The sequence below is a fragment of the Gorilla gorilla genome, chromosome 23 (assembly GCF_029281585.2).
Source record: "Gorilla gorilla gorilla isolate KB3781 chromosome 23, NHGRI_mGorGor1-v2.1_pri, whole genome shotgun sequence".
Classification (NCBI taxonomy): domain Eukaryota; kingdom Metazoa; phylum Chordata; class Mammalia; order Primates; family Hominidae; genus Gorilla; species Gorilla gorilla.
In genome coordinates, this window is record NC_086018.1 from 36163617 (window position 1) to 36190037 (window position 26421).

General features: G+C 50.4%; 1 protein-coding gene across 18 annotated transcripts in view; it reads right to left on the minus strand.

Moving 5' to 3' along the window:
- PLA2G6 (phospholipase A2 group VI) overlaps positions 1-26198 on the minus strand; it is a 72426-nt gene extending 46228 nt beyond the window's left edge. For 2 of the 18 annotated variants that reach the window (XM_063704738.1, XM_019018254.4), the window contains exons 1-3: positions 26080-26163; positions 25072-25154; positions 13550-13799 (exon numbers count right to left, since the gene is read on the minus strand). In XM_063704738.1, coding sequence (XP_063560808.1) covers positions 13550-13758 — 209 coding nt within the window. In that variant the 5' untranslated portion in view covers positions 13759-13799; positions 25072-25154; positions 26080-26163. Of the gene's footprint in view, positions 1-13549; positions 13804-25025; positions 25155-25960 lie in introns of all 18 variants that reach the window. The other 16 variants (XM_063704736.1, XM_019018252.4, XM_063704739.1 and 13 more) reach the window with 10 other exon arrangements.
- Between the last annotated feature and the right edge of the window lie 223 nt (positions 26199-26421).

Below are 26421 nucleotides of genomic sequence, written 5' to 3' on the forward strand. Positions count from 1 at the left end.
TGCTGTATCCACTCAGGGTTGAATGGATTAAGGGCGGTGCAAGATGTGCTTTGTTAAACAGATGCTTGAAGGCAGCATGCTCGTTAAGAGCCATCACCACTCCCTAATCTCAAGTACCCAGGGACACAAACACTGCGGAAGGCCGCAGGGTCCTCTGCCTAGGAAAACCAGAGAACTTTGTTCACTTGCTTATCTGCTGACCTTCCCTCCACTATTGTCCTGTAACCCTGCCAAATCCCCCTCTGCGAGAAACACCCAAGAATGATCAATAAAAAAGAAAAAAAAAAAAAAGACACACATAGACTGAAACTAAAGGGATGGAGAAAGATATTCCATGCAAATGGAAACCAAATAAGAGCAGGAATAGCTATGCTATTCTATCAGGCAAAACAGACTTCAAGACAAAAACTATAAAAAGAGACAAAGAAGGTCACTATATAAAAGGGTCAATTCAGCAAGATAATGTAACAATTTTAAATACATATGCACTCAACACTGGAACACCCAGATATATAAAGGAAGTATTCTTAGAGCTAAAGAGAGAGAGAGACCTCAATACAATAATAGCTGGAGACTTCCATACTCCACTTTCAGCATTAGACAGTTCATCCAGACAGAAAATCAACAAAGAAACACCAGCCTTAGTCTGCAGTATAGATCAGATGAATCTATTAGATATTTACAGAACATTTCATCCAACAGCTGCAGAATACACATTCTTCTCCTCAGCATATGGATCATTCTCAAGGATAGACCATATGGTAGGCCACAAAACAAGTCTTAAATTATTATTATTGTTATTATTTTTTTTTGAGACAGAGTCTTGCTCTGTCACCCAGGCTGGAGTGCAGCGGCGCGATCTCGGCTCACTACCAGCTCTGCCTCCCGGGTTCACACCATTCTCCTGCCTCAGCCTCCTGAGCAGCTGGGACTACAGGCACCTGCCACCATGCCTGGCTAATTTTTTGTATTTTTAGTAGAGACGGGGTTTCACTGTGTTAGCCAGGATGGTCTCGATCTCCTGACCTCGTGATCTGCCTGCCTCGGCCTCCCAAAGCACTGGGATTACAAGCATGAGCCACTTCTCCCAGCCAAATTACTTCTTAAATTTGAAATCATATCAAGTATCTTCTGTGATCACAATGAAATAAAACTACAAATCAAAAACAAGGTATTTTGCACACCATACAAACACATGGAAATGAAATAATATGCTCCTGAATGGTCAATGAAGAAATTAAGAAGGAAATTTAAAAACATCCTGAAACAAATGATAATGGAAACAAAACATATCAAAACCTATGAGATACAGGGAAAGAAGTACTAAGAGGAAAGTTATACCTATAAGCACCTACATCAAGTAAGTAGAAAAACTTCAAAATAATCTAATGATGTCTCTTAAAGAACTAGAAAAGTAAGAGCAAACCAAACCCAAAATTAGTAGAAGAAAAGAAATAATAAAGATCATAGCAGAAATAAATGAAATTGAAACAAAACAATACAAAAGATCAACAAAATAAAGTTTTTTGAAAAGATAAACAAAATCAATAAATCTTTAGCTAGACTAACAAAAAAAGAGAGAAAACCCAAACAAAAAAATCAGAAATGACAAAAGAGATATTACAACCAATATCACAGAAACTCAAAGGATTATTAGAGGTTACTATGAACAATTATATGCCAATAAATTGAAAACCCTAGAAGAAATGGATAAATTCCTAGGCATACACAACCTACCAAGATGGAACCGTGAAGAAATCCAAAACCTAAATAGACCAATAACAAGTAATGAGATCAACGCTGTAATGAAAAGTCTCCCAGCAAAGAAAAGCCTGGGACCCAGTGGCTTCACTGCTTAATTTTACCAAACATTTAAAGAAAAACTAATACCAACCCTACTCAAACTATTATGAAAAACAGAGGAGAGAAAACTTCCAAACTCATTCTATGAGGCCAGTATTGCCCTGACACCAAAACCAGACAAAGACATATAAAAAAAGAAAACTACAGGCCAGTATCTCTGATGGGTATTGATGCAAAACTTCTCAACAAAATACTAGCAAATCAAATTCAACAACACATTAAAAAGGTTACTCAGGGCCAGGGGCAGTGGCTCACACCTGTAATCCCGGCACTTTGGGAGGCAGGGGCAGGTGGATCACCTGAGGTCAGGTGTCGAGACCAGCCTGGCCAACATGGTGAAACCCCGTCTCTACTAAAAATATAAAAAACTAGCTGGGTGTGGTGGTGGGCGCCTGTAATTCCAGCTACTTGGAAGGCTGAGACAGGATAATTGCTTGAACTCAGGAGGCGGAGGTTGCAGTGAGCTGAGATTGCACCACCGCACTCCAGCCTGGGCGACAGAGCGACATCCCATCTCAAAAATAAATATATAAATAGGAAGGCTAGTCTGATACAGGCTCCTCTGTCATGGCCAGAAGTGGAAGTTCATCCTACAAGTTTGATAGGTAGTATTTGCATCATCATTGGGTCAAGATATTTTCTTTTTCTTTTCTTTTTTTTTTTTTTGAGATGAAGTTTCACTCATGTTGCCCAGGCTGGAGTGCAGTGGTGCAATCTCGGCTCACTGCGACCTCTGACTCCCGGGTTCAAGTGATTCTCCTGCCTCAGCCTCCCAAGTAGCTGTGACCACAGGTGCCCACCACCACGCCCAGCTAATGTTTTGTATCTTTAGTAGAGACAGGGTTTCACCATGTTGGCCAGGCTGGTCTCGAACTCCTTACCTCAGGTGATCCACCAGCCTTGGCCTCCCAAAGTGCTGGGATTACAGGCATGAGCCACTGCAACCAGCCAGGTCAAGATATTTTCTAAATTTCACTGTGACTTCTTTTTTGAACCATAGATAATTTACATATATCTTGCTTAAAATTCAAACATATGGGCTCATTTATAGTTACATTTTTGCTATTGAGTTCTAGCTTAATTGCACTGTAGTTGGAGAACATAGTCTAAATCTTTTCAGGTATCTGAAATTTGTTCATATTTGCTTTATGGCCAGCATAGGTCAGTGTCTATAATTTTTATATAGGTGTTCTTGAAAAGAATGTGTATTCTGTTAGTTGGTAGGACAACTGTTTTATATATGTTCCATGGTCTGAATGTTCGTGTCTTCCTAAAATTCTTATGTTAAAACTTAATTCTCAGTGTGATAGTATTAAGAAATGGGGCCATTAGGAGGTAATTCGATCATCAGGGCTCTGCCCTCATGAATGGGATTGGTGCCATTTAAAAAGAGGCTTGCCAGGCACACTGGCTCACACTTGTAATCCCAGCACTTTGGGAGGCCAAGGTGGGTGGATCATCTGAGGTCAGGAGTTCGAGACCAGTCTGGCCAATGTGGTGAAACCCCACCTCTACTAAAAATACAAAAAATTAGCCGGGTGTGGTGGCGGGCGCCTGTAATCCCAGCTACTCAGGGATTCAAAAAATAAACAAAGCCAAAAGTTGGTTCTTTGGAAAGATTTTTTAAATTGGCAAATCACTAGCAAAACCAAACAAGAAATAGAGAAAACACAAAGTACCATCCCTTCATATCCCCCATACATTAAAAAGAAAATAAGAGGACCTGCAGACAAATTTGACAACTTAGATAAAATAGAAAAATTCCTTGAAAACACAACATACCCAAACCGACATGAGATGAAAATCTCATAGTCCTATATTTGTTAAAGAAATTGAATCCATGTTTTAAAAGCTTCCCACAAATAAACTCCAGGGTCACACGGTTTTACCCATGAATTCTTCCAAACATTTAAGAAAGAAAGAATACAGGCTGGACATGTGACTCATGCCTGTAATACCAGCACTTTGGGAGGCTGAGGTGGGAGGATTGTTTGAGCCCAGGAGTTCAAGACCAGCCTGGGTAACTTGATGAGACCGTGTCTCTACAAAAAATTTTTAAAATTAGCCAGGCATGGTGGTGCGTGCCTGTAGTCCTGGCTACTCAGGAGGCTGAGGCAGGAGGATCACTTGAGCCTGGGAAGTTGAGGCTGCAGTGAGCCATGATCATGCCACTGAAGTTTGGCCTGGGTGAGAGAGAGATGGATGAAAGGAAGGAAGGAAGGAAGGAAGGAGATTTTCAACAATTTTTAGAAAATAGGAGAAAGAAGGAATGCTTCTCAAAGCTTTAAGATAGAGAAGGACTTCCTTAAACAAGACACAAAAAGTACACCGTAAAGAAGATGAACAAACTTGACTTCATTAAAACTAAGAACTCATGTTTATCAATAGATACCATTAAAAGAATAAAAAGGCAAAACACCGTGTGTGCAGCTGAACACATATCACTGACAAAAGGTGTGTATTTGGACTGCACATGTACCAAAAAAATCCTCCTAAAACTCTGTAAGAAAAAGATAAACAACTTTATTTTTTAAATAGTCAAGAGAATTGAGCTGATACTTCACTGAAGAGGATATCCAAATGGTTAATCATTGTATCAAAAAGTGCTCAACTTCATTTGCAATCAGGCAAATGCAAAATAAAACCACAATAACATACTACTAGACACCCGACAGAATGACTAAAATTTTAAAACCTGACAGTACCAAGTAACAGAAGATATGAAGTAACAGAAAGTGTCATCCACTGCTGCTTGGAAAACAGACAGGCGGTATTATTCACTAACGTTGAAGACAAGTTATGGCCCATAATGCAGCCAGTTCACTTCTAGGTATATGTCTACCAGAAATGTATGCATGTATGCACCAAAAAAACTAGAAATAACCCAAATTTTCATCAGTAGTAGAATGAGTAACTAAAACTGTGATATAGTAGACAATGGAATTCTACTGCAATGAAAATGACAGACAGCTGCACACAAAACGTATCAATCTCGCCAACAAAATGCTAACAAAGAAGCCAGATAGAAAAGCCTTTATCTTGGCCGGGGGCTGTGGCTCACGCCTGTAATCCCAGCACTTTGGGAGGCTGAGGCAGGTGGATCACGAGGTCAGGAGATCGAGACCATCCTGGCTAACACGGTGAAACCTCGTCTCTACTAAAATACAAAAAATTAGCCGGGCGTGGTGGCGGGCACCTGTAGTCCCAGCTACTCAGGAGGCTGAGGCAGGAGAATGGCGTGAACCCAGGAGGCAGAGCTTGCAGTGAGCAGAGATTGTGCCACCGCGCTCCAACCTGGGCAACAGAGTGAGACTCCATCTCAAAAAAAAAAAAACCTTTATCATAAAAGGCAAGTTATTGGTTACCCTTCTTTGGGAAGAGGGGACAAAAGGAGGGCTTCTGGGGTGCTGTAATGTCCTATCTCTAGATTCAAGTGGTGGTTACACAGGTGTTTGTGATAAATCACTGAGCTGTATATCATTTTCTCTATATGTGTTATATTTTGATATTTTTGAAAAGTTTAAAGAGAGAAAACAGGAGGAGAGGAATGAAGATAGTGGAATATAAGCAGTCTCTGGAGGAAAAAGTAGAGTCAAGAAATAATTTTTTTTTAAAGAAAAAAATAACCCATTGTATAGTGATGGAAAATAACTTAGGTCAGGACATTATAACAGAAAACTACAGACTGGGAGGCTTAAACAACCTTTATTTCTCACAGTTCTAGAGGCTAGGAAGTCTATGATCAAGGTGCTGGCTGATCGAGTTCCTGGTGAGGGTTCACTTCCTGGTTTGCAGACGGCTACCTTCTCGTTGTGCCCTCACATGGCAGAGACAGATCATCTCTTTCTTGCCTCTTCTTCTAAGGGCACTAATCCCATTCATGAGGGCTCCATCCTCATGACCTGATCACCCCCATAGTGCTCTACCTCCTAATACCATCACACGAGGGATTGGGGCTTCAACATATGATTTCGGGGGGATACATTCAATCCATAGCAAAAAATATATAGTAGAAAAGGGGAAAGTGTTATGTAGGAAAGAGGGGAGATAATTGTTCAAATGGTGTCAAGAAGTAGATGACAGGAGATGATGGCCTTGAATGGGGGGACCACCCTCAGCTAGACACATCAGTGCTGACAACAGGGAATGTGGAGTAGGCGGGGACAGAGGTGTGTGCATGGGGTGGAGGGAATTTTCCTCTAGCTATTTCTATTTTCTCAGCGAGACAGCAGCAGGGCTATCAGCTGAGAGTAAGCGTGGAGGGGAAGGGGCTGCAGGCTGAGGGGAGGGAGGGAGGCATGCCTTCTGGGAGAGGGGTGAACAGAGAAATGCAGAAAGATGTTAAACCACATCATAGGCTCACTGTGGCTCATGTCGTGATTTCAAAGTGAGAGCAATAGGGCCGGGCAGGGTGGTTCATGCTTGTAATCCCAGCACTTTGGGAGGCCAAGGCGGGCATATCACCTGAGGTCAGGAGTTCAAGACCAGCCTGGCCAACATGGCAAAACCCTGTCTGCACTAAAAAAAATACAAAAATTAGCCGGGTGTGGTGGCGGGTGCCTATAATACCAGCTACTCAGGAGGCTGAGGCAGACAGAATTGCTTGAACCCCGGAGGTGGAGGTTGCAGTGAGCTGAGAGCGTGCCACTGCACTCCAGCCTGGGCAACAGAGCGAGACTCTGTGTCAAAAAAAAAAGAAAAAAAAAAAAAGAAAGTGAGAGCAGTCAGCAAAAAGGTATGTTCCCCTAGCCATGGTGGAGAACTGAAACCAAGCAGTTCTGGGGTGGTGATGCCAGGATGACGAAGAGAGAGAGAAGCAAGGAGGCAGGAAGTATAGGTGAAGGAGTGACAATGACAGGCCATGGAGTCCATGCTGGGTACAAAGCAAGGCACATGAACGGGATGGGGCTGGGAAAAGCGACCAGGAGCAATTCCCTGTCAATGGGGAAAAGCACTGTGTAGGTGGAGGACTAGAGGGAATGAACTGGAAAGACAGAAGGCAGAGACTGGAAAGTGGGGTGCTTGAAACTTGTATTTACGGGAGAGCTGCTGTCACTGGCGATGATAAAGGCCAACGCGTGGTTGTGTGAATGTGGAGGGTCAGGAACCAGAGGCAACGCTGAGTCAGGGGCTCACATCTTTGAGGATGTGGGGGAGCACCCCAGGCTCGTAGATACCTATCACCGGGGTGACAGCGAGTGGTATTGTAGGGTGACAGAAGATTCAAGGCTGGGGGCAAGGAGGACCCTACCCCACCTCCAGGCCCAGTGGGAGAGGGACTGGGAGAGAAAACTCTCAGGGGGCTGCGGGGCAAGCAGGTCCTTCAAGGAGAGCCAGGTGTGGGTTACAGTGAGGAGGCAAAGGGGAGATTCAGGGAGAAGGCTGAGGCTCTGGAGGACACAGGGGGGTGTGTCTCTTCCCTCCCTTCTAGAACCCCAGGCTGAAGCCACCTGGCCTCCACTCTGAGAAGCCTCTGCTGTGTCTCTGCTGGGGTGGGAGGGGTATGCAGCTAAGCCTCAGGGGTCCTGTAAACCTCTTGAAAGTGGCTGTGTGAGCCTGTTCTCATTCCCCAGGGACCTCAGTGGGTCCCGGACCAAAAAAATGCCAAGGACCCTCACGCTAGAGCGGTACCTGAGTCCCCAGTTTCAAAGCCCAGCACAGGCCCTTCCTGCCCACAGGCTCCCCACAGGGCCCCTCCTCTGTCCTCTGGGCCTTTCCTAGTACCTTGTCTCTGTAGGGCCTTTCCCTCCAGCTGGTGGAGTCTTCTGGACCCCTTAAGGTCTATCTCTACCCCAGCCACCCCAGGGGAGCCTTTCCCACGCCCTCTGGTCAACACACTTGGCCTTCAGCAACCATGGATACATCCAGCCACTCGGCAGATATTTACCGTGCACCCACGGAGAGCGTGGCACAACACCGGGCATCAGGAACGCAGAGGAGACTTGGCCCCAGGCCCTGTCCCTCAGGAGCCCTGCAGTCTGGAGGGGAAACAGATGTGGAAACAGACCCACGGCAACCTAAGGCAAGAGGGGCTGTGTCTTGGCCACATGGGGGGTGCTGAGGCTCTGAGTGGGAACAGGACAGGCCCACAGAGCAGGAGCCGTGTGTCCAGCCAAGGAGTTGGGGAGGAGCATTCTTAGCAGAAGGAGAAGCAAGAGCAAAGAGGCCGCGTCGGGGGCAAGGCCTGTGTAGGGAATACAAGACCCCACTCTAAAGTTATCTCACTGAAGGCTGGGGACAGAGACTCCTTTTCTCGCAGAGACCTGCCGCTTTCCAGTCTGCTTGGTGAAGATGGGATGTGGGAGGACTGAATGGATGGAGGAGCTGGCCCCAGAGTACGTGGCCAGGACACAGGGCACTCCACTTATCTGAGGTTCCTGATAAGCAGTTTTACGGCAAAGTCCCAGTCCAGAGAGCCTCAAAAGTCAGCTCCCGGTACGGAAGCACAGATCACACGCTTCTATCATCCTTCCCAGGATGCCTGGGAGGTACAGCCCTCTTTCTGCTGAGATACCAGTGAGAGGCTGGCTGATTTCATCAAATGTCATCTGTTACAAGTCAATGCCAGCCGTAAATGATTAATCTGTACCAGGAACAGAAGTATCTATGCTATCATAATGTACACAGGCATATTACAAGTGACCCCTGGGGGCTCACACGGGGAGAGCCAGGGCCCCCGCACCATAGGTCAGGCAGGAAGGGCCAGGATCAGCCCAGGGGGGTGGAGCTCCACTCAGCTCGCCACACTACAAAGCAGCCCTGATGTAAGAAAGGTAAACGAGTGGGTTCTGGAGCCAGGTGACAGGGTCTGAATAATCACTACACTGACCAGCTGTGTGATCTCAAATTCTGCAAGCCTCTGTTTCCTCATCTGTAATAGGAGGTCAGTAATGACCCCACCTTGTGGGACTGTCGTGAGGATAACATGAGTTACTACTTAGACTAGTGCCAAGCCCAGGCATGCAAGACCTGCTGGGAAACTGCAGATGCTCCTGCTGCTGTCGCTGTCTGTATCAGCAGGGTCCAGTCTCTCCGCCCAGCAGCAGTGCTGTGGGACTCTCCGGCCTTAGGTTATACAACCCAAGAATTCAGAAGCTCCTAATTCCATCCCCCAGGTCCATCCAGAAGCTCAGCCTGGCAGCTCACTGCAGCAACAGGAGCAAAAGAACAACAGAAACTCCTCCACCTGGAGCAGAAGGCTAGCAGCCCATGCTCACTCTAACACGTGTCAAGTACTCAGGACAGTCCAGAGGCCTCTAGGGCAACACAGGAGGAGGATCGTTTAGAAGGCAGAACCTCAGCCCTGGCCAGAGGCAAGTCCAGTGCACCAGGCCTGCTCTCCACAGACTGCAGGGTGTTGAGAGGAGCTGGGAGAACACTGCAATGACCACCCCCGGCCCTGGAGAACCCCAGGGCTCCAGCAGTGCCCTGACCCTCCTCCACAGCCTCAACCCCACCCCACCCCATCACAGCCCTCACTCCAGGTCACAGCCTAGGCCTTGGCATTACTGCTTCTGGGACCCCTGATAACCTCAAACCCTGCATCCCAGTCCCCATCCTCCACCTCCCACTTCCCAGCTCACTCCTTCAACTGCCCTCAATGCAACAATCCTCCACCCTCCACCCAGGTGGCACAGAGGGCCTGGCACACAGCAGCCCTCAATGAATACTCTAAAGCTAAATTAATATATCACATTCATTTGTTCCACAAACCTGATCTACGCCAGGCACCTGCAGGGGGCTGGGCACACTGTCATGAACCCAACTGACACAGTCCCTCCTCTCACAAGGTCTGTGGCCTACCAGGAAGGCAGGATCCCCAGTGCAGGGATGGGTGCCATGGGATGCCCAGCAGAAACTCCTAATCCAGCCTGCAGGTCAGAGGAGGGCAAGAGGAAGGGAGGCAGGCAAAGAAAGGGGAGTATTCCAGGCCACAGCAAGAGCCTGGGCAAAGGCCAGGAGCACAAGGTGGCATGAGCTGAGAACGCAGAGGCAGAAACTTGATCACACTGGGCCCTTTTAAGCCATTAAGCACCTGATGTGTTAAGAAAACAGGAAGCTGGCTGGGTGCGGTGGCTCACGCCTGTAATCCTAGCACTTTGGGAGGCTGAGGTGGGCAGATCACAAGGTCAGGAGATCGAGACCATCCTGGCTAAGAGTAGATGGTGAAACCCCGTCTCTACTAAAAATACAAAAAAAATTAACCAGGCGTGGTGGCGGGTGCCTGTAGTCCCAGCTACTTGGGAGGCTGAGGCAGGAGAATGGCGTGAACCCGGGAGGCAGATCTTGCAGTGAGCCGACATTGTGCCACTGCACTCCAGCCTGGGCGACAGGGCGAGACTCCATCTCAAAAACTGAAAATAAAAATAAAAGAAAACAGGAAGCCCTTGGGGAGTTAAGCAGGGGAGTGACCAATCAGATTTGCCCTCTGGAAACAGCGCTGTGACAGCAGCTTGGAAGAGGATGAGAGGAGTGCAGGCCACAGCCGGAGCAGCAGGAGACACGTGCACAACGACCGTGGTCTGGAGAAGCGAGCCAGCAGCAAGACGGAGGGGGAAAGAACCTCTGATTTTCGACTGGCACATGGCTGTCTGCAACACAGGCAACACTTCCCAGCGTCCTTTGCAGTTAGCTGTGGCCATGTGACCGGGTTCTGGCCAATGCGTGCAACTTCCACGAAATGTCCCTGAGGAGGGGGAGATTGACCTTCTGCACCCTGCCCTTCCGCCCTCCCTCTGGCTGGAAAGGTGGATGTGATGGCTGGATCTGGCACAGCCAGCTGCAATGATGCTATCTGCTGAAATGGAAAGGTTCGGGTGGGAGCAGGTCAGAGGGGAGAAGGTAAAAAAGACTCCAGAGCTATGACTGTGAAAATAAATAAATCAATAAAATTTAGAAATAAGACAAACAAAGCCAGGCATGGTGACTCATGCCTGTAATCCCAGCACTTTGGGAGGCCAAGGCAGGCAGATCACGAGGTCAGGAGTTCAAGACCATCCTGGCTAACACAGTGAAACCCTGTCTCTACTAAAAAACACAAAAATTAGCCAGGTATGGTGGCACGCACCTGTAGTCTCAGCTACTCGGGAGGCTGAGGCAGAAGAATAGCTTGAACCCAGGAGGCAGAGGTTGCTGTAAGCCAAGATCATGCCACTGCACTCCAGCCTGGGCAACAGAGCAAGACTTCGTCTCAAAAAAATAAATACATACATACATACATGGAAACAACACAGCAGCACAGACAGAGAAATGAATTGGGAACCAGAAGACATTGATTCTGTTTCTTCACTGCTTCCTGTGTATAAGTGGGATGAATCACTTATCATCCCAAGGCTATTTTCTCACACATAAAATGGAATACTGCCTTCCTTGCCCACCTCCATGGATTGGCAGAGAATGTGCTAACCCAACATACTTAAAAACATCCTGTAAAATTGTAATCCCAGCACTTTGGGAGGCCGAGGCAGGCAGATCACGAGGTCAGGAGATTGAGACCATCCTGGCTAACATGGTGAAACCCCATCTCTACTAAAAATACAAAATATTAGCCAGGCGTGGTGGCGGGTGCCTGTAGTCCCAGCTACTTGGGAGGCTGAGGCAGGAGAATGGCGTGAACCTGGGAGGCAGAGCTTGCAGTAAGCCGAGATCGCGTCACTGTACTCCAGCCTGGGTGACAGAGCGAGACTCTATCTCAAAAAAAAAAAAAAAAAAGAAAACAAAAAATCCTGTAAACTATAAATTACCACAGAATAGCTTAGGTGTAGCTAAGAAGCTGCTGACAAAGGACTAAATCCTCCTGGGATGGAGGTCTGCCCACACTGGGGCTTAAGCTGGCTGAGACAAATCTGGAATCCTGTCAAGGGATTTTACAACTGACAGAACTTGGTGATTACTGGTACGTGGAGATTAGTGGTATCCCCAGGGCCGTGTATCTCAAAAGTGGGGCTGTCCAGCTCTCCAAGGAGTGGACCCGCTGCCCTGGTCAGCTGTGCCTGCAGTGGGGCTCTGGAGCTACAAGTGCAAGCCTGCCCCATCCAGGGTCAGTCCTGATCCAGTCCAGCTGGAAGGCGGTCTGCTCAGCCCCATCTGCACTCAGAATCTGGAATGGCCCCACTGTATTAAAACTGGTGCCTGCACTGGCCACTGAGCTGCATTTAGCCCAAGCACCTGCTGTGGGTGCCTCTGCCTCAGGTTCCTTGTGGAGCCAGGCTCTGAATTCTCACCTGATTGGATGGGGCCCTGATACCTGCCTTGCTCTTCTGTTGGTGGCAGCCCCTGGCCCCCAGCCTGGCACTTTCAGAGACCCCTCCTGCCATGCCTCTTTAGTCAGAATGAGTCCCCAGCTGCTTCCTTCAGCCTCACTCTCACCAAAGCCCTGCATGCACCTGGGATCCAGCCAGAGCCACCTGGCTGCAGGCTCACACCTCCACACCTCTGCATGGCTGGAACGACCTTATCCATTTTGTTCTGCCACACAGGCTCCTCCTCACTCTTCCAGATGCAGAGTAGCTCTCAATCACCTCCTTGTGATCCACACTGTTTCCTAGGCTCTCCCTCTGTCACAGCACTCCTCAAGGGGTGCTATGACGCCTGTTTGCACCGGACCTCCCCCACCAGACTGTACGTTCCTTAAAGACACAGGACATGTTTGTCATCTCACAGGGCCAGCCAGGACTGGCCCGAAGCCCAGGACTCTGGAGACACTGGAGGTGCTTGGTGCATGTTGAATGGATGGCTGACAGGACAGCCAGATGGATAGGTGAGCGGAAACAGGGATATCTGTCTGAGCCCAACTAGATGCCAGTCTGCCAAGCACTGCTGGGGCCTGCATTTGGAACCTTGGCTGCTTCTCCCCTTTTCCCAACCAGCTCTGCCGTCGGCCCGGTTCCCTCAGCCCTGTCCTGGCTTTTGAGCCTTCCCTTCAGGCCCAGGGAAGTCCCAGCATGCCCCAAGAGGCAACAGCTCTGTCCAGCCCTCCTGAGCAAACCCTGGGCAGCCCCTATGAGAATGGCCATGCCCTTAAAGAGCCAGGGCTAGGCCAGGTGCGGTGGCTCACGCCTGTAATCCCAGCACTTTGGGAGGCCAAGGTGGGCAGATCACCTGAGGTCAGGAGTTTGAGACCAGCCTGGCCAATATGATGAAACCCCGTCTCTGCTAAAAATACAAAAATCAGCTGGGCATGGTGGTGGGTGCCTGTAATCCCAGCTACTCAGGAGGCTGAGGCAGGAGAATCGCTCGAACCTGGGAGGCAGAGGTTGCAGTGAGCCGAGATTGCGCCACTGCACTCCAGCCTGGGCAACAGAGCAAGACTGTCTCAAAAAACAAAAACCAAAACCAAAAATAAAGAGCCAGGGCTAAAGGTTCTCCCCATGGGCCTTATCTGATGTGGACACTCTCAGTCTCCCTGTCCTTCCTTCTTCCCTTTGTCCATATAGGTCGAGCCTCCAGGCCAGAAACAACCCAGGCTTCCATCCTCAGCCTTGTGCTGGGACACTGATGGGCCAGAAGTGTGGAGTCTCGGAAGCCCTTCCCTCTGGTCCAAGAGTACAGTCTCCCCTCTCTCCCACCCCTCTCCAGACCCCTCAGACAGAGACTCAAAGAAACTGCTTCTCGGCCAATAAGACCTCCAATCCGAGATGTGGGGGAGTGAAAGGAGAGAAGTATGTTCCCGCTGAGCATCACCCACCGGAATCCACTCTGTGAGTTCCTGGGGTTGACCAGGACGCAGTCCCAGGTGTGGCCGGGAGTGTTCTGGAACAGAATCAGCTGCCCTTCCTCCCGAACTCGGTCACTCGAGGTGTAGTCGGCCACAGCCACCTCCTTCACCCGGAATGGGTTAGAGAACAAGTTGGTGACGCCACTGAAGGTATTGACCAGGCGGCCGAAGAACTGCATCTTCTGCGGGGCAGGTGGGGAGGCCCCACCGTCTTCCCCCTCTGTCTGGAAGAAAACGAGGTCTCTGGTCAGCCAGGCACAGTCTCCCATGCCCATGTCACCCAGTGCAGCAGTTTCCTGCACAGACACCCAGATCACTCCCCACCAGCGTTGTCCCCAGATCCTGGGCCTGGAGGGATCTTAAAAGGAGGGGAAAGAAAGAGAAACAACACTGAGTGGGAGGTAAAAGTGACAGAACCCTCAGGCCAGGCTGGCCACCTAGAAGGCTGTCCCCCTGTGCTGCCACTGTGCACAGGTGACCTTAACTGCCTGCTTCCTGACCCAGTGTCCCAGCAGAGACTCAGTTTCCTCACCTGTAGTGTGTGGTATTGACCAAAGGAGATAGCACATGTGAACATACATTATAGGCAGTAATGCCCTGGGCAAATGGAGGGTTCTCACTAAATAAGTTACAGAGATAACCTTTCAGCACTCAAAGAGGCCAGTATGGACCAGACACAGTGGCTCAGGCATGTAATCCCAGCACTTTGAGAGGCTGAGGCGGGCGGATCATTTGAGGTCAGAAATTCGAGACCAGCCTGGCCAACATGGTGAAACCCTGCCTCTACTAAAAATACAAAAATTAGCCAGATGTGGTGGCAGGCGCCTGTAGTCCCAGCTGCCCGGGAAGCTGAGGCAGGAGAATCGCTTGAACCCGGGAGGCAGAGGTTGCAGTGAGCTGAGATCGCGCCACTGCACTCCAGCCTGGGCGATAGGGTGACTCTGTCTCAAAAAAAAAGAGGCCAGCATGGATCATTTCACTTCTGCAAACAAAATCAATGTCCCCCCTCCTAGATACCAAAAGGTGACCAGCATCATGTCACACTCTATCGGAGCAAGGGGATCATCGGCATTGGTCTAAATCCTTTGTTTCCTGCTACCACAGGTTTCCCAAAGAGCTCCGACAGACAGCACACAAAAGCAAGCTCCTTGGAAATGAACGAACTGCACCTTCTGCAGGGGCAGGTGGGGGAGCCCCTGCAGAAGATGCCATCCGAGACTCAGGAGCAGCAGTGTCTGGGTGGTAACTTTACGCTGCATATTCAGAGTCATAGTTTCTGCCATGGAAATTGTCCCCAGTGTTGATGATGGAATTAGATACCTTGTTATTTCCTAGGTTCCCAGAAAATACACTGCCTTCCTAAGGTACTGTCACCAAAGCCAGGCGCCAATCAGACGGAGGCCGCCCTCTGCCTCTGTGCCAAGATGTCACCAGACAAAAGACACTAAGGACAGAGTATGGGTGCCCTGGGGGAGAGAGGACATCTGAGTGGACACTGGGTCACAGCCACATTCTTCCCTGGCCTATGTGCTGAGCACAGGATCAACCCTGGGGACAGAAGGAAGACAAAAGCAAGGGGCCCACTAAGAGGCACATGAAAAGGAAAAAAGATCAATACTAATAATTATACCAACAAGGTACGGTGGTTCACGCCTGTAATCCCAGCACTTTGGGAGGCCGACTTGGGCGGATCACCTGAGGTCAGGAGTTTGAGACCAGCCTGACCAACATGGAGAAACCCCGTCTCTACTAAAAATACAAAAAATTAGCCGGGCGTGGTGGCACATGCCTGTAATCCCAGCTACTTGGGAGGCTGAGGCAGAAGAATCGCTTGAACCTGGGAGGCGGAGGTTGCGGTGAGCTGAGATGGCGCCATTGCACTCCAGCCTGGGCAACAAGAGCGAAACTCCGTCTCAAAAAAAAAAAAAAAAAAAAAAAGATCATAACAACTCAAGAAAAGTTCACAGTGTCCCATTACAAGGCTCAGTGCCATCTCTCGATGATGTCTATCTGGAATGTTCTTCCTCTCCTTTTCTGTCTGAGAAAGCCCTGATCCTTCTTCAAATCCAAGCTCAGTTCTCATGGTTCTCATCTCCTCCTTAAAAATGTTTTTGTTGTTGTTGTTTTGAAACAGGGTCTGGCTCTGTTGCCCAGGCTGGAGTACGGTGGCTCAATCATGGCTCACTGCAGCCTCTACCTCCTTCCACCTCAGCCTCCTGAGTAGCTAGGACTACAGGTGTGTATCACCAGGCCTAGGTAATTTCTTCAAAACAATTTTTATAGAGGCCAGGCATGGTGGCTCATGCCTGTAATCCCAGCACTCTGGGAGGCTGAGGAGGGCAGATCACTTGAGGTCAGGAATTTGAGACCAGCCTGACCAACATGGTGAAACTCCATCTCTACTAAAAATACAAAAAAATTAGCTGGGCATGGTGGTGGGCACCTATAATCCCAGCTAGTTGGGAGACTGAGGCAGGAGAATCGCTTGAGCCCGGGAGGTGGAGGTTGCAGGGAGCCAAGATAGCACCACTGCACTGCAACCTAGGTGACAGAATGAAGACTCCGTCTCAGAAAAAAAAAAAAAAAAAAAAAATTATAAAGGCAGGGTCTTACCACGTTGCTCAGGCTGGTCTCGAACACCTGGGTTCAAGCGATCTGCCTGCCTCAGCTTCTCAAAGTGCTGGGATTACAGGTGTGAGTCACCGTGTCTGGCCTAAAATGTTCTTGATACACCATCGCCAGACGCCAGGTTCTCTCTACTTGCTCTGGGCTCTCCCTCACTTTAAACACATCTGTACTATCACAGCCTAGCACGTTACAACTGCCCCTCCTGCCAGACTGTAAGCTTCGTCATCCTCCTACCAAACACTTCTGTGCATCTTGCTGGCACCATCCTGAAAGCTTTACGTACATTAATCATTTTGTCTGACAACCACTCTATGAACTGGTTACTATTATTATCCTCATTTTACATATGAGAACACCAAAGAACAGAGGGGTAAAGTCACGGGCCCAGGGTCACCCAGCTAGTGGGTGGAGCAGTGAAAGCTGGCACCCAGATGGGCTGGCCCAGAGTCTGAGTTTCTCGAAGGCAGCTGCTCGTCTTTTCATCTCCGTCCACAAGCTTGGCTCACAGAAAGTTTGTCAAAACAAAAATTTAACTGAGTAAATATTATGCATAGAAAAAACAAAGCCTGATAGAAAACAAACCAAGATAGACTGACAGAAAACATGCCATTGAGTAGATGAGGGTGCTGGGTTTACAGGCTTTTGTTTTTCCCTTTTCCCTATTTTCCAGATGCTATGTAAAGCGATTATAGTTTTCAAAGGAAGTAGCAGCATAGGCTGAGCCTCTGGGGGCTGCAGCCGGGAAGATGGGGACCTGGGGGACTCAGGCCTGGCCTGGAAGAGCGCAGAGAGGCTCCCCCGAGGACGGGCCCGCAGGGACGCGGAGGGGTGCTCCCAGGAAGGGCAGAGAGTCAAGAGCATCCAGCACCCATGAGCCTCAGATTGAGGGAGAAAGTCACCAGGGGTGCAGTGAAATCAAAGAAAGATTCCACACACCTCTTCGTCAATGCCCCAGCCTGTGTACCCCCAACCAGAGCCTGGGGCTAGGGGATGCCCCCCACACACCCACAACAGCATGGCCACAGAAACGACAGGCTTGGCTGGCATCCAGCCTTCAGGGTTGGCAGGAGGACGAGATGACGCAATGGAGGGAAGGTGTCTGGGACACAGGCCGACCGTGGGCGCACAAACAGTGGCCATTGTTATCACTAGGTGGAAGAAAGGAAATGACAGCCACGGGGCCACATCCTGGAACACTCACGGCATTGCCAACCAGGAAGGCGGGCCAGCAGGGAGAAAGTGCTCACACGTGCTTCCTTCTGTCCCTGCCACCTTGGACCCTGGAGCCCAGGCTCTTCCCAGCACAGCTGCAAGAGGGGGATGGTGGATGAGGGCCCCCCGCATCATGCCTCACTTCATCTCTCCCCCTGGCTTCTCACGGCCTCCTACCCTTGACCTTCCCATGGGGTAGACAATCACTTTTCCCCACTGATGACCGGCCCCTCCTGCTCCTTACCTGGGCTTCTCCCTGCACCCCCAGGATGCCCGGGTCACCTGACACAGACTGCACCTCGGCTGTGTCAAGCAGCTCTCTCAAGCACCACAAGCAGAAAGACAAAGACCCAAGACCTTTGGTGGTTGGGGTTGACAGTGACAATTCTGCCTGTTCAAGCCAGGCAATTTCCAGGTACCAATTTTGGTGCCTCCCTTGAGGGAAGCCAGATATTTCTGGCTGTTTTCCTTATCTCTGCTCACCCATCCCCTGTCAAAACCAAGCTTGCCTGCTGGGTTCATTGAGGGAAGACTGACAGAGAGTGTGCTGGTGTGAGGCTCCCCTGGAGGAGCTGAAGGACGGGAGGAACAAGTATTATTATCCCATCTCAGAGATCAAGAAACTGAGGCCCAGAGAGGTCCCGAATTGTACATGTTCAAAGGGCAAATTAAGGCCGGGCACAGTGGCTCGCGCCTGTAATTCCAGCATTTTGGGAGGCTGAGGCAGGCGGATCGCTTGAGCCCAGGAATTCGAGACCAGCGTGGGGAACATGGCAAAACCCTGCCTCTACAAAATATAAAATAAAATTAGCTGGGCATGGTGGTGTGCGCCTGTGGTCCCAGCTACTCGGGAGGCTAAGACAAGAGGATCACGTGATCCTCTTGAGGTCGAGACTGCAGTGAGCCAAGATTGCACCATTGCACTCCAGCCTGGGAGACAGAACAAGACCCTGCCTCAAAAACAAAACAAAACAAAGGGCAAATGTCCACCAAAAAACAAAAACAAACGGGCTGGGCACAGTGGCTCACACCTGTAATCCCAGCACTTTGGGAGGTTAAGGCGGGCGGATCACAAAGTCAGGAGATTGAGACCATCCTGGCTAACATGGTGAAACCCCGTCTCTACTAAAAATACAAAAAAAATTAGCTGGGCGTGGTGGTGGGTGCCTGTAGTCCCAGCTATTCGGGAGGCTGAGGCAGAATGGCGTGAACCCGGGAGGCGGAGCTTGCAGTGAGCCGAGATCATGTCACTGCACTCCAGCCTGGGCGAGAGCGAGACTCTGTCTCAAAAAAAAGAAAGAAAGAAAGAAAAACAAACGAAGAAACAAAAAACCTCGAGTGGGAACAGAGGGAGATTGGAGCCAATGGTAGCATCTCTGATGAGTTCCCTGGAAGTGACTACCTGGGTTCATAAAACAGTCAACAGAGAGACCCAAGACCAGTTCCTGTCTCGCCAAGTGCATGGTCCCCTGGGGGAAGGACCCCTAAAGGGGATGACTTTTTACCTGAACTTTCCAGGAAGAACAGGAGTTTGCCAGCGGGGGAAATGGCGAGAGGCCTTCACAGCAGATGAAGCAGATCAGAACATGGGGGAAGGCAGAGATCAGGGGCTTGCTCAGCCCACCCATGAACAGTGAGCATTTTCACTGGGACTGGACGGCTCGAGAGGGGAAGGTGCCGAGAGGAGGGGCCGTGGTTAGTGCTGTGATCAGCGTGAACACAGGTCACCCGGAGCCACTTGTCCAGTGGCTGCTATGTCAGTCACACCCCTAGCCATGCCCAGGGAAGCTCCTCTTATGACGAGGAGCCAAGCCCCGGAAGAAGTGCAGTAGAGGACAAGGGACCAAGAGGGTGGCTCAGAGCGGGTGGTGAGGGAGAACTCAGTCCCAAAAATCTGGTTCCTCCTCAGCTACGAATTCCCTGAAGGACCCTGGGCAGGTCTCAGGCACGGGAGGAGCGGTCCCTGCCCTCTGATGGTTGCTACCTGCCGCAGCTGCCAGGCCCAGGCAGTCCCCTCTCCTCCCCTTTGGAAGGTCTGTGTGAAAACTGCTTTTCTGTAGTGAAAGGGGCCTGCACTTGCGTCCTCCCTGGAATGCGCTCTCCAGTTCCTGCTGGAGCCCCTGCTCATCCTTCAAGGCCCAGCTGCCCCCTCTGAATGCTCAGAGCACCAGAGCGCCCTTCCAGCCTGCACGGTTCCCAACCCAGCCTGACACCCCTCCATGCCCACTGTACAATGCAAATCCAGCTGCAGGTCTCCCTGCTGACCCTGGCCAGTGGCGCCCCATGACCTCCCAGGGAAAGCCCAGACTCCAGCATCCATGAGAGCTGGTCCAACTCACCCCTCCAGCTCATCCCTCACCTCTACTCCAGCCACGCCGCACCATCGATCTTCCCAGAACACGTCAAACTCGTGTCTCAGTGCACTTGGGGATACCACACATACGCTCCATCGGCGTAGCCCATCCTCCCCACTTTCTTAACCTGAATGTGTGCTCCACAAAGGACAAATGAACAAATCTCTTCTTATCCATGAAGATACAGCTCAGGTGCCATCTCCTCTGAAAATTCATACCCGCACCTCCGCCCTGCAGCCTGGTGTGCCTTCCTCTTCTCCCCAGCATCCCACACCACCCAGGGCCCAGCCCACAAGAACACACACCATGTGAGAATGCGGGTGCATCTGTTGGCTTGGGCTGCTAACCCAACCCGCTTTGATTTGTTTCCCTAAGCACCTGGCATGATGTTCCTGACTCACAGTGGGTGTTTAATAAGTTTGGTGAACGAATGAATGAGAATGAATGAATGAACCACCTATAAGCCCATGGGGCCAGCACCTCTGAAGCCCCCGGACACACTTTATTCCCTTGAAGGTGATAACAGGGACCACACACTGTTCCCACCCACTCTGAGCTGCCATGCTCCTCTCCACAACGGATAGGGAAATATCGTGCTCAAATCCCACCAGTAGCTAACGGCCCACAAGGGGTTCGCTCCTCCACCGGGAGAACCTGTATCTAGCACCTGCACTCCTTCAGGAGCGGCCCTAAGTGATCGGACTGATCCATCCCCAGGCTTCGGTCTGGAAAGTTCAGCTTTATATATAGTCAGGGCACTTAGGCTGAGCTCACTCCTAGTCCAAGCAGGAAAGACTCCAAGCCTTCTGCTTCCTTCTTGACTAAGCCGAGAGCAGAGGAGCCAGACAGCTGCCCGAGAGGTGCGTGACAGGAACCCACAGGCAGCAGGCCAGGAAGCAGACCTCACAGGCTTGGCCACGTGGGGGATTCCAGGAGCACACACAGAACTGCCCGAGGTGGAAATCAGGCCTCACGAGCCCCAGCTGCTGACGACAGGATGTCCCATGATTGGAACAACTGTTGGATGGTCCTGGCAGCAGAACCTGGCAGCAGTGACACCCTCCTGAGCACCCTCCTCACACCCAGTCAAGACACAGCAGGCTGGAAACTCAGGGTCCGCTCAGAGTGCCAAGCTGCCCCAACTTCCTTCCTGTAGCTCCGTCTGTGCCACCCAGCACGGGAGCATGCCACCACACACCGGCCTCCGGCCTCTCACAAGGCCACCATGCCTCACGGTTGGCAAAGGGTTTCACACTTGTGATCCACCTCCAAGCTCACAAAGAAACAGGGAAGGTGCAGCCGGGCGCGGTGGCTCACACCTGTAATCCCAGCACTTTGGGAGGGTGAGATGGGCAGATCACCTGAGGTCAGAAGTTCAAGACCAGCCTGGCCAACGTGTGAGAAAAAAACCCCATCTCTACTAAAACTACAAAAAAAATTAGCCTGGCGTGATGGTGGGTGCCTATAATCACAGCTACTTGGGAGGCTGAAGCAGGAGAATCTTTGAACCCGAGAGGCAGAGGCTGCAGTGAGCCGAGATCATGCCACTGCACTAAAGCTTGGATGACAGAGTGAGACTGTCTCAAAAAAAAAAAAAAAAGAAGCAAGGAAGGTGCAATCATTCTCCCTGTTTGGCATGTGGAGAAATCAAGGCCCCAAGAGAGGAAATGGGGTGGCAGGTTGTGGTGGGGGGTTGCCTGCCTGTGTCCTCTGACTCTTGAACAGCACTAGGCAAAGGGCTGGCCACACAGCAGGTGCTCAATCCGTGGGTGAGAAAACACTGAATGAACACAGGGGTCATCTGAGCCTCTGAACCTCCAAGGCAGCCTCCTGGCAAAATGTCCCCGCAAATGTTCCCTCTGACCCCAGCTCACTCCAACCTCTTTCCTAAGTTAGTGGGAAAGGGCTTGATCCCATCCCCTCACACCCCATCAGCACCCACTGCTGCCCAGCACCCACAGGGCGCCAGATGCTTCACCACAGTTTCAGGTAAATTGCCACTTTTTTTTTTTTTTTTTTTTGAGACAGAGTTTCACTCTTGTTGCCCAAGCTGGAGTGCAATGGCATGATCTTGGCTCACTGCAACCTCTGCCTCCCGGGTTCAAGCGATTCTACTGCCTCAGCCTCCAGACTAGCTGGGATTACAGGCGCGCACCACCACACCCAGCTAATTTTTTGTATTTTTAGTAGAAACGGGGTTTCACCATGTTAACCAGGCTGGTCTTGAACTCCTGACCTCCGGTGATCCGCCCACCTCCACCTCCCAAAGTGCTGGGGTTACAGGTACGAGCCACTGCGCCCAGCCGAATTGCCACATTTAACCCTCCAAACACCTGTAAGAAAAGGTCCAGGTCTCTCCACATTACACAGGAAACTGGGGCACAGGTTACACAGTTTGCCAGGATCTGAACCCAATTAGCTGGAACCCAGAGCATCAGGCTCTTAATCTTCAAACTGCCTTCAGGAGAAAGCTGAAAGAAGGTGGCTGAGCGAGGCTTGCTCAACAGGCTCTTAGATTCCAAAAGCCAAGGCCCTCGTCTCAAAATGCACTGCTGCTCACGTGAGCCAGAGCAAAACGTCCTTTCACAAAAGGAAAAAGCGTCTCTTTCATTCACTCGGCTTGGCTGGACCACAGCTGGAAGCAAACTGCCCCGAAACTGTCACTGGAGCTCCCAAGCACATGAGACAGGGGTGACTTTAAGAGATCTTTGGGCTGGTGGCACGGTACAGTGTGGCCCATGTTATGACTCACTCCACAAATATTTACTGAGATGGATTGTGGCAGGCATTGTTCTAACCGCTGAGGATACAATCGTAAACAAAACAGACTGGTCAGGCACGGCAGTTCACTCCTGTAATCCCAGCACTTTAGGAGGCCAAGGAAGGAGGATCACTTAAGCTCAGGACTTTGAGACCAGCCTGGGTAATATAGCGAGACCTCACCTCTACAAAAACTTAACAATTACCCAGGCATGGTATCTCTCATGCCTGTAAGTCCCAGCTACTAAGGTGGCTGAGGTGGGGGGATTGCTTAAGTCTAGCAGGTCGAGGCTGCAGTGAGCTGTGATTGTGCCACTGCAATCCAGCCTGAGCGACAGTGAGACCCTGTCTTAAAACAAAACAAGGCCAGGCGCAGTGGCTCACACCAGTAATCCCAGAACTTTGGGAGGCCGAGGCGGGTGGATCACTTGAGGTCAAGAGTTCAAGACCGGCCTGGCCAAGATCGTGAAACCCCATCTCTACCAAAAAATACAAAAATTAGCTGGGTGTGGTGGCGTGCACCTGTAATTCCAGCTTCCTGGGAGACTGAGGTGGGAGAATCACTCAAACCCAGGAGGCGGAGGCTGCAGTGAGCTGAGATCGCACCACTGCGCTCCAGCCTGGGCAACAGAGTGAGACCCTGTCTCAAAACCAAAACAACCAACCAACCAAAAAAATCCCCACAAAATCCCTGACATCCTGGAACCTATATTTTAGACAGAACTACTACTAATAAAGAAGATTAACAGGTAAATATTTACAAAGGTTTTAGATGCCAATTAACTACTGAGGAGAAAAACCAGAGAATGGGGATAGGAAGTGCTGAGGTGGAGAGTGAAATTTTAGATTGGGTGAGGAGGGAAGTCTTCACCAAGAAACTGATCTTAAATAAATACCTGATGGAGAGAGATGAAAGTCATATGAATATCTAGGCAAAGAGAGCACGTGCAAAGGCCATGGGGTTGGAACATGTTTAGCGAGTTCCAGGAAAAGCAAGGAAGCCAGTGACATCAGAGAGGCAACAGGGGGCCAGGCGTGTGGCATGAGAGGAGAGGCCACTGCAAAGAAACAACATTTTAACAAGATCACTCTGGCTGGGTATGGGGTAAGAAACAGAGAGGCATCATAGATAATCTCACAGCTTTGACCTGAGCAACTGAATGAATAATACTCCTATTTCCTAAGATGAGAAAGAGAGTGGGAGGGACATGTTTTGGTGAAGAGTGGGGTCAGGGATGGAGGGCAGAACTAACAGGAGCTCAATTCTAAACTCTAAGTTTGAGGCCTGGCGCTGTGGCTCACACCTGTAATCCCACCACTTTGGGAGGCCAAGGCAGGCGGATCACTTGAGATCAGGAGTTCGAGACCAGCCTGGCCAACATGGTGAAACCCCGCCTCTACAAAAATACAAAAATTAGTTGGGCATGATGGCGCATGCTTGTAATCCCAGCTACTTGGGAGGCTGAGGCAGGAGAATCAGGAGGTGGAGGTTGCAGTGAGCCAAGATCGCGCCATTGCATTCCAGCCTGGGTGACAGAGTGAGACTCCGTCTCAAAAAATAAATAAATCAATAAATAAATACTTCAAGTTTGAAAAGCCTAAGTTTGAGGTGCTGAGTAAGCAACTAGATTTGAGTATGTCATTCCAGGGAAAGGTCTGGACTGGACTGGGGATATAAATTTGTGGGCTGACAGAATAGAGACGGCACTTAAAGAAATAAGACTGGATGAGATACCATCCGAAAACAAGAAGAGGCATTTAAGACATGACCCTATCAAAATCCACTGTGAAAGACACAGAACATATTCTCCCAGGGAGCCACCCTCTACAAAGTGAAGTTTGTAACACACTCTTCACTACGGCCCCTTACTCCTTGCCTACCTACTTCCCCCAGCACACACACCCAATAGATGTCTGCAGACACACACACACACACACACACACACACAGTATTTAAATTTCTCCTTTCTGTATCTCTTAGTGATGTCATTCTGCTGAGTAAGAGGGAAACTCCCTTTTGGGGAGTCTCTCATGTAACAAGAAAGTAAACCATGGAAGGAACAAAAAGTGTCCTAAACAGTAGCAAACCTTACACATCAGGATAATCACACAGGCTCTGGTGTCAGATTCCAGCTTCAACCTCATCGGTGTGACCTCAAGCAACTCATGCGCCCTCTTTTTCTCATGTGAAGTGAGAATACCATTGGCCACACCAAGGTTAGCCTAGAACATCAGACAGTCCGTAAATATTTGTTAGATAAACGATGACTGAATGAATGGTGAAGAGAACATATACAGAAGAGCCTGACTCACAAGAGGTGATGAACAAACACTGCCAAATGATACACTGAAAGACAAGGGACCTCCTGCTCATCCTTCTCTCCTTGTCTTCTCATTCTATCCCTTTCCCTTTCCATTCCTTTCAATTCTGCCTATGACCCAACAGTAAAATCATGTATTTGTACAGGGCCATACTGGTTATAAAGCTTTACCTTCTACATTTTCTCATTCAAATTTTGAACCTCATGGCAGACTTACGAGGGCAGGAGGTACAGTTCCCCTGTCACAGATGAGGAAACTGAGACTTGGACAGAAAACAGCTTCCAAACTCCAGGCAGAAACTGTAACAAAAACAATGCATTCAAAAACAATGCATTCAGCCCAAGGGTGCAGCCTCAACGTTGCCAAACCAAACCTGCCTGACATCCTGTTGGGCGGGTAAGAGGCAGGTGAGGGAAAGACCCAGAAGCTAGGGGGAGGTATTCGTTGGGGTCATGTGGGTAGCCCATTAAAAATACGGCCACAGGTCCCCTTGCCCTGTGCCCTCCCTGTCCCACCCCCACAGGCTTGCCCCGACCCAGTCCCATGATCACCCGGGTCACATGCTCCCTGTCACCAGCTTCCAAGTCATCTGTGGGAGCAGGAGGTGGACACAGGATTAGGGGTGGGAGACTCTGGGGTGGCCAGGCTGAGGGGAAGGAGGGAGCATGTCGGGGGCAGGTCTGGAGGCACGCGAGAGAGGAAAGGCAAGGAAAAAAAGCAGGGAGGAAAGGCAGGAGAAGCAGGGAGTGAGAAATGAGTAGAGGCACCACGAAAGGTGGAGACGGAGGTGAAGTGGGGAATCAAGTGAGCACTTAGAGGAGCACAGGAAGGAAAATTAGGACGGCCAATGGGGCCTAAAGAGGCACTGACGGTCGGGGAAAGAGAAGAGATGGATTGACTCGGGAAGTTAGGGATACTAAGGGAGACACACGGAGGAGACTGGGGTTCAGGGGAGAAACTCAGGGTCGAAGCTGGGGTCCCTGGGGTCCACAAGTTCGAGATGAGACACGGGCGGTCTCGGGATGGGAACTGGGGACGCAGGGGGATGAAAAGATGGAAGGTGGGGGCACTCAGGGAGTCACATAAGGGTTAATGGAGGACATGCCTCAGAATCGGAGACACGAGGAATACCCAAAGGAGGGTCCGGCGGAGACTTGGGAGGCCGGAGCGCGGAGAAGGTTGGGGAACGGACCCCAGGCCCCGCCCACCTGCGAGGTCACTCACCTCGGCTTACTCAGCACTTCTACTTCCTCCTACTTCCGCAAACGAACGGCCCTCGGGCCACGTGATGGCCTGACCACCGCTCTCCGCCAATCACTGGTGGCCCTGTCCCAGGCCTCCTCTAGGCTCCGCCCCCGCCCCCGCCCCCGAGGACGGCGGGAGGCGGGGTCCGCCATTTTTTTTTAACTGCCCAATGGAAGGGGCTCCCTTAGCCAAGGGAGGACGAGCTTTCGGCGGGAGCCAATCCTCGGCGGCGAAGCGCGGCCATGTTTGTGCGGGGCAGAAGGTGCCCGGCTTCTTGGCAGTCATGTTGATGAGGGCCAGGAGTCCTACCCTAGTCCGCCT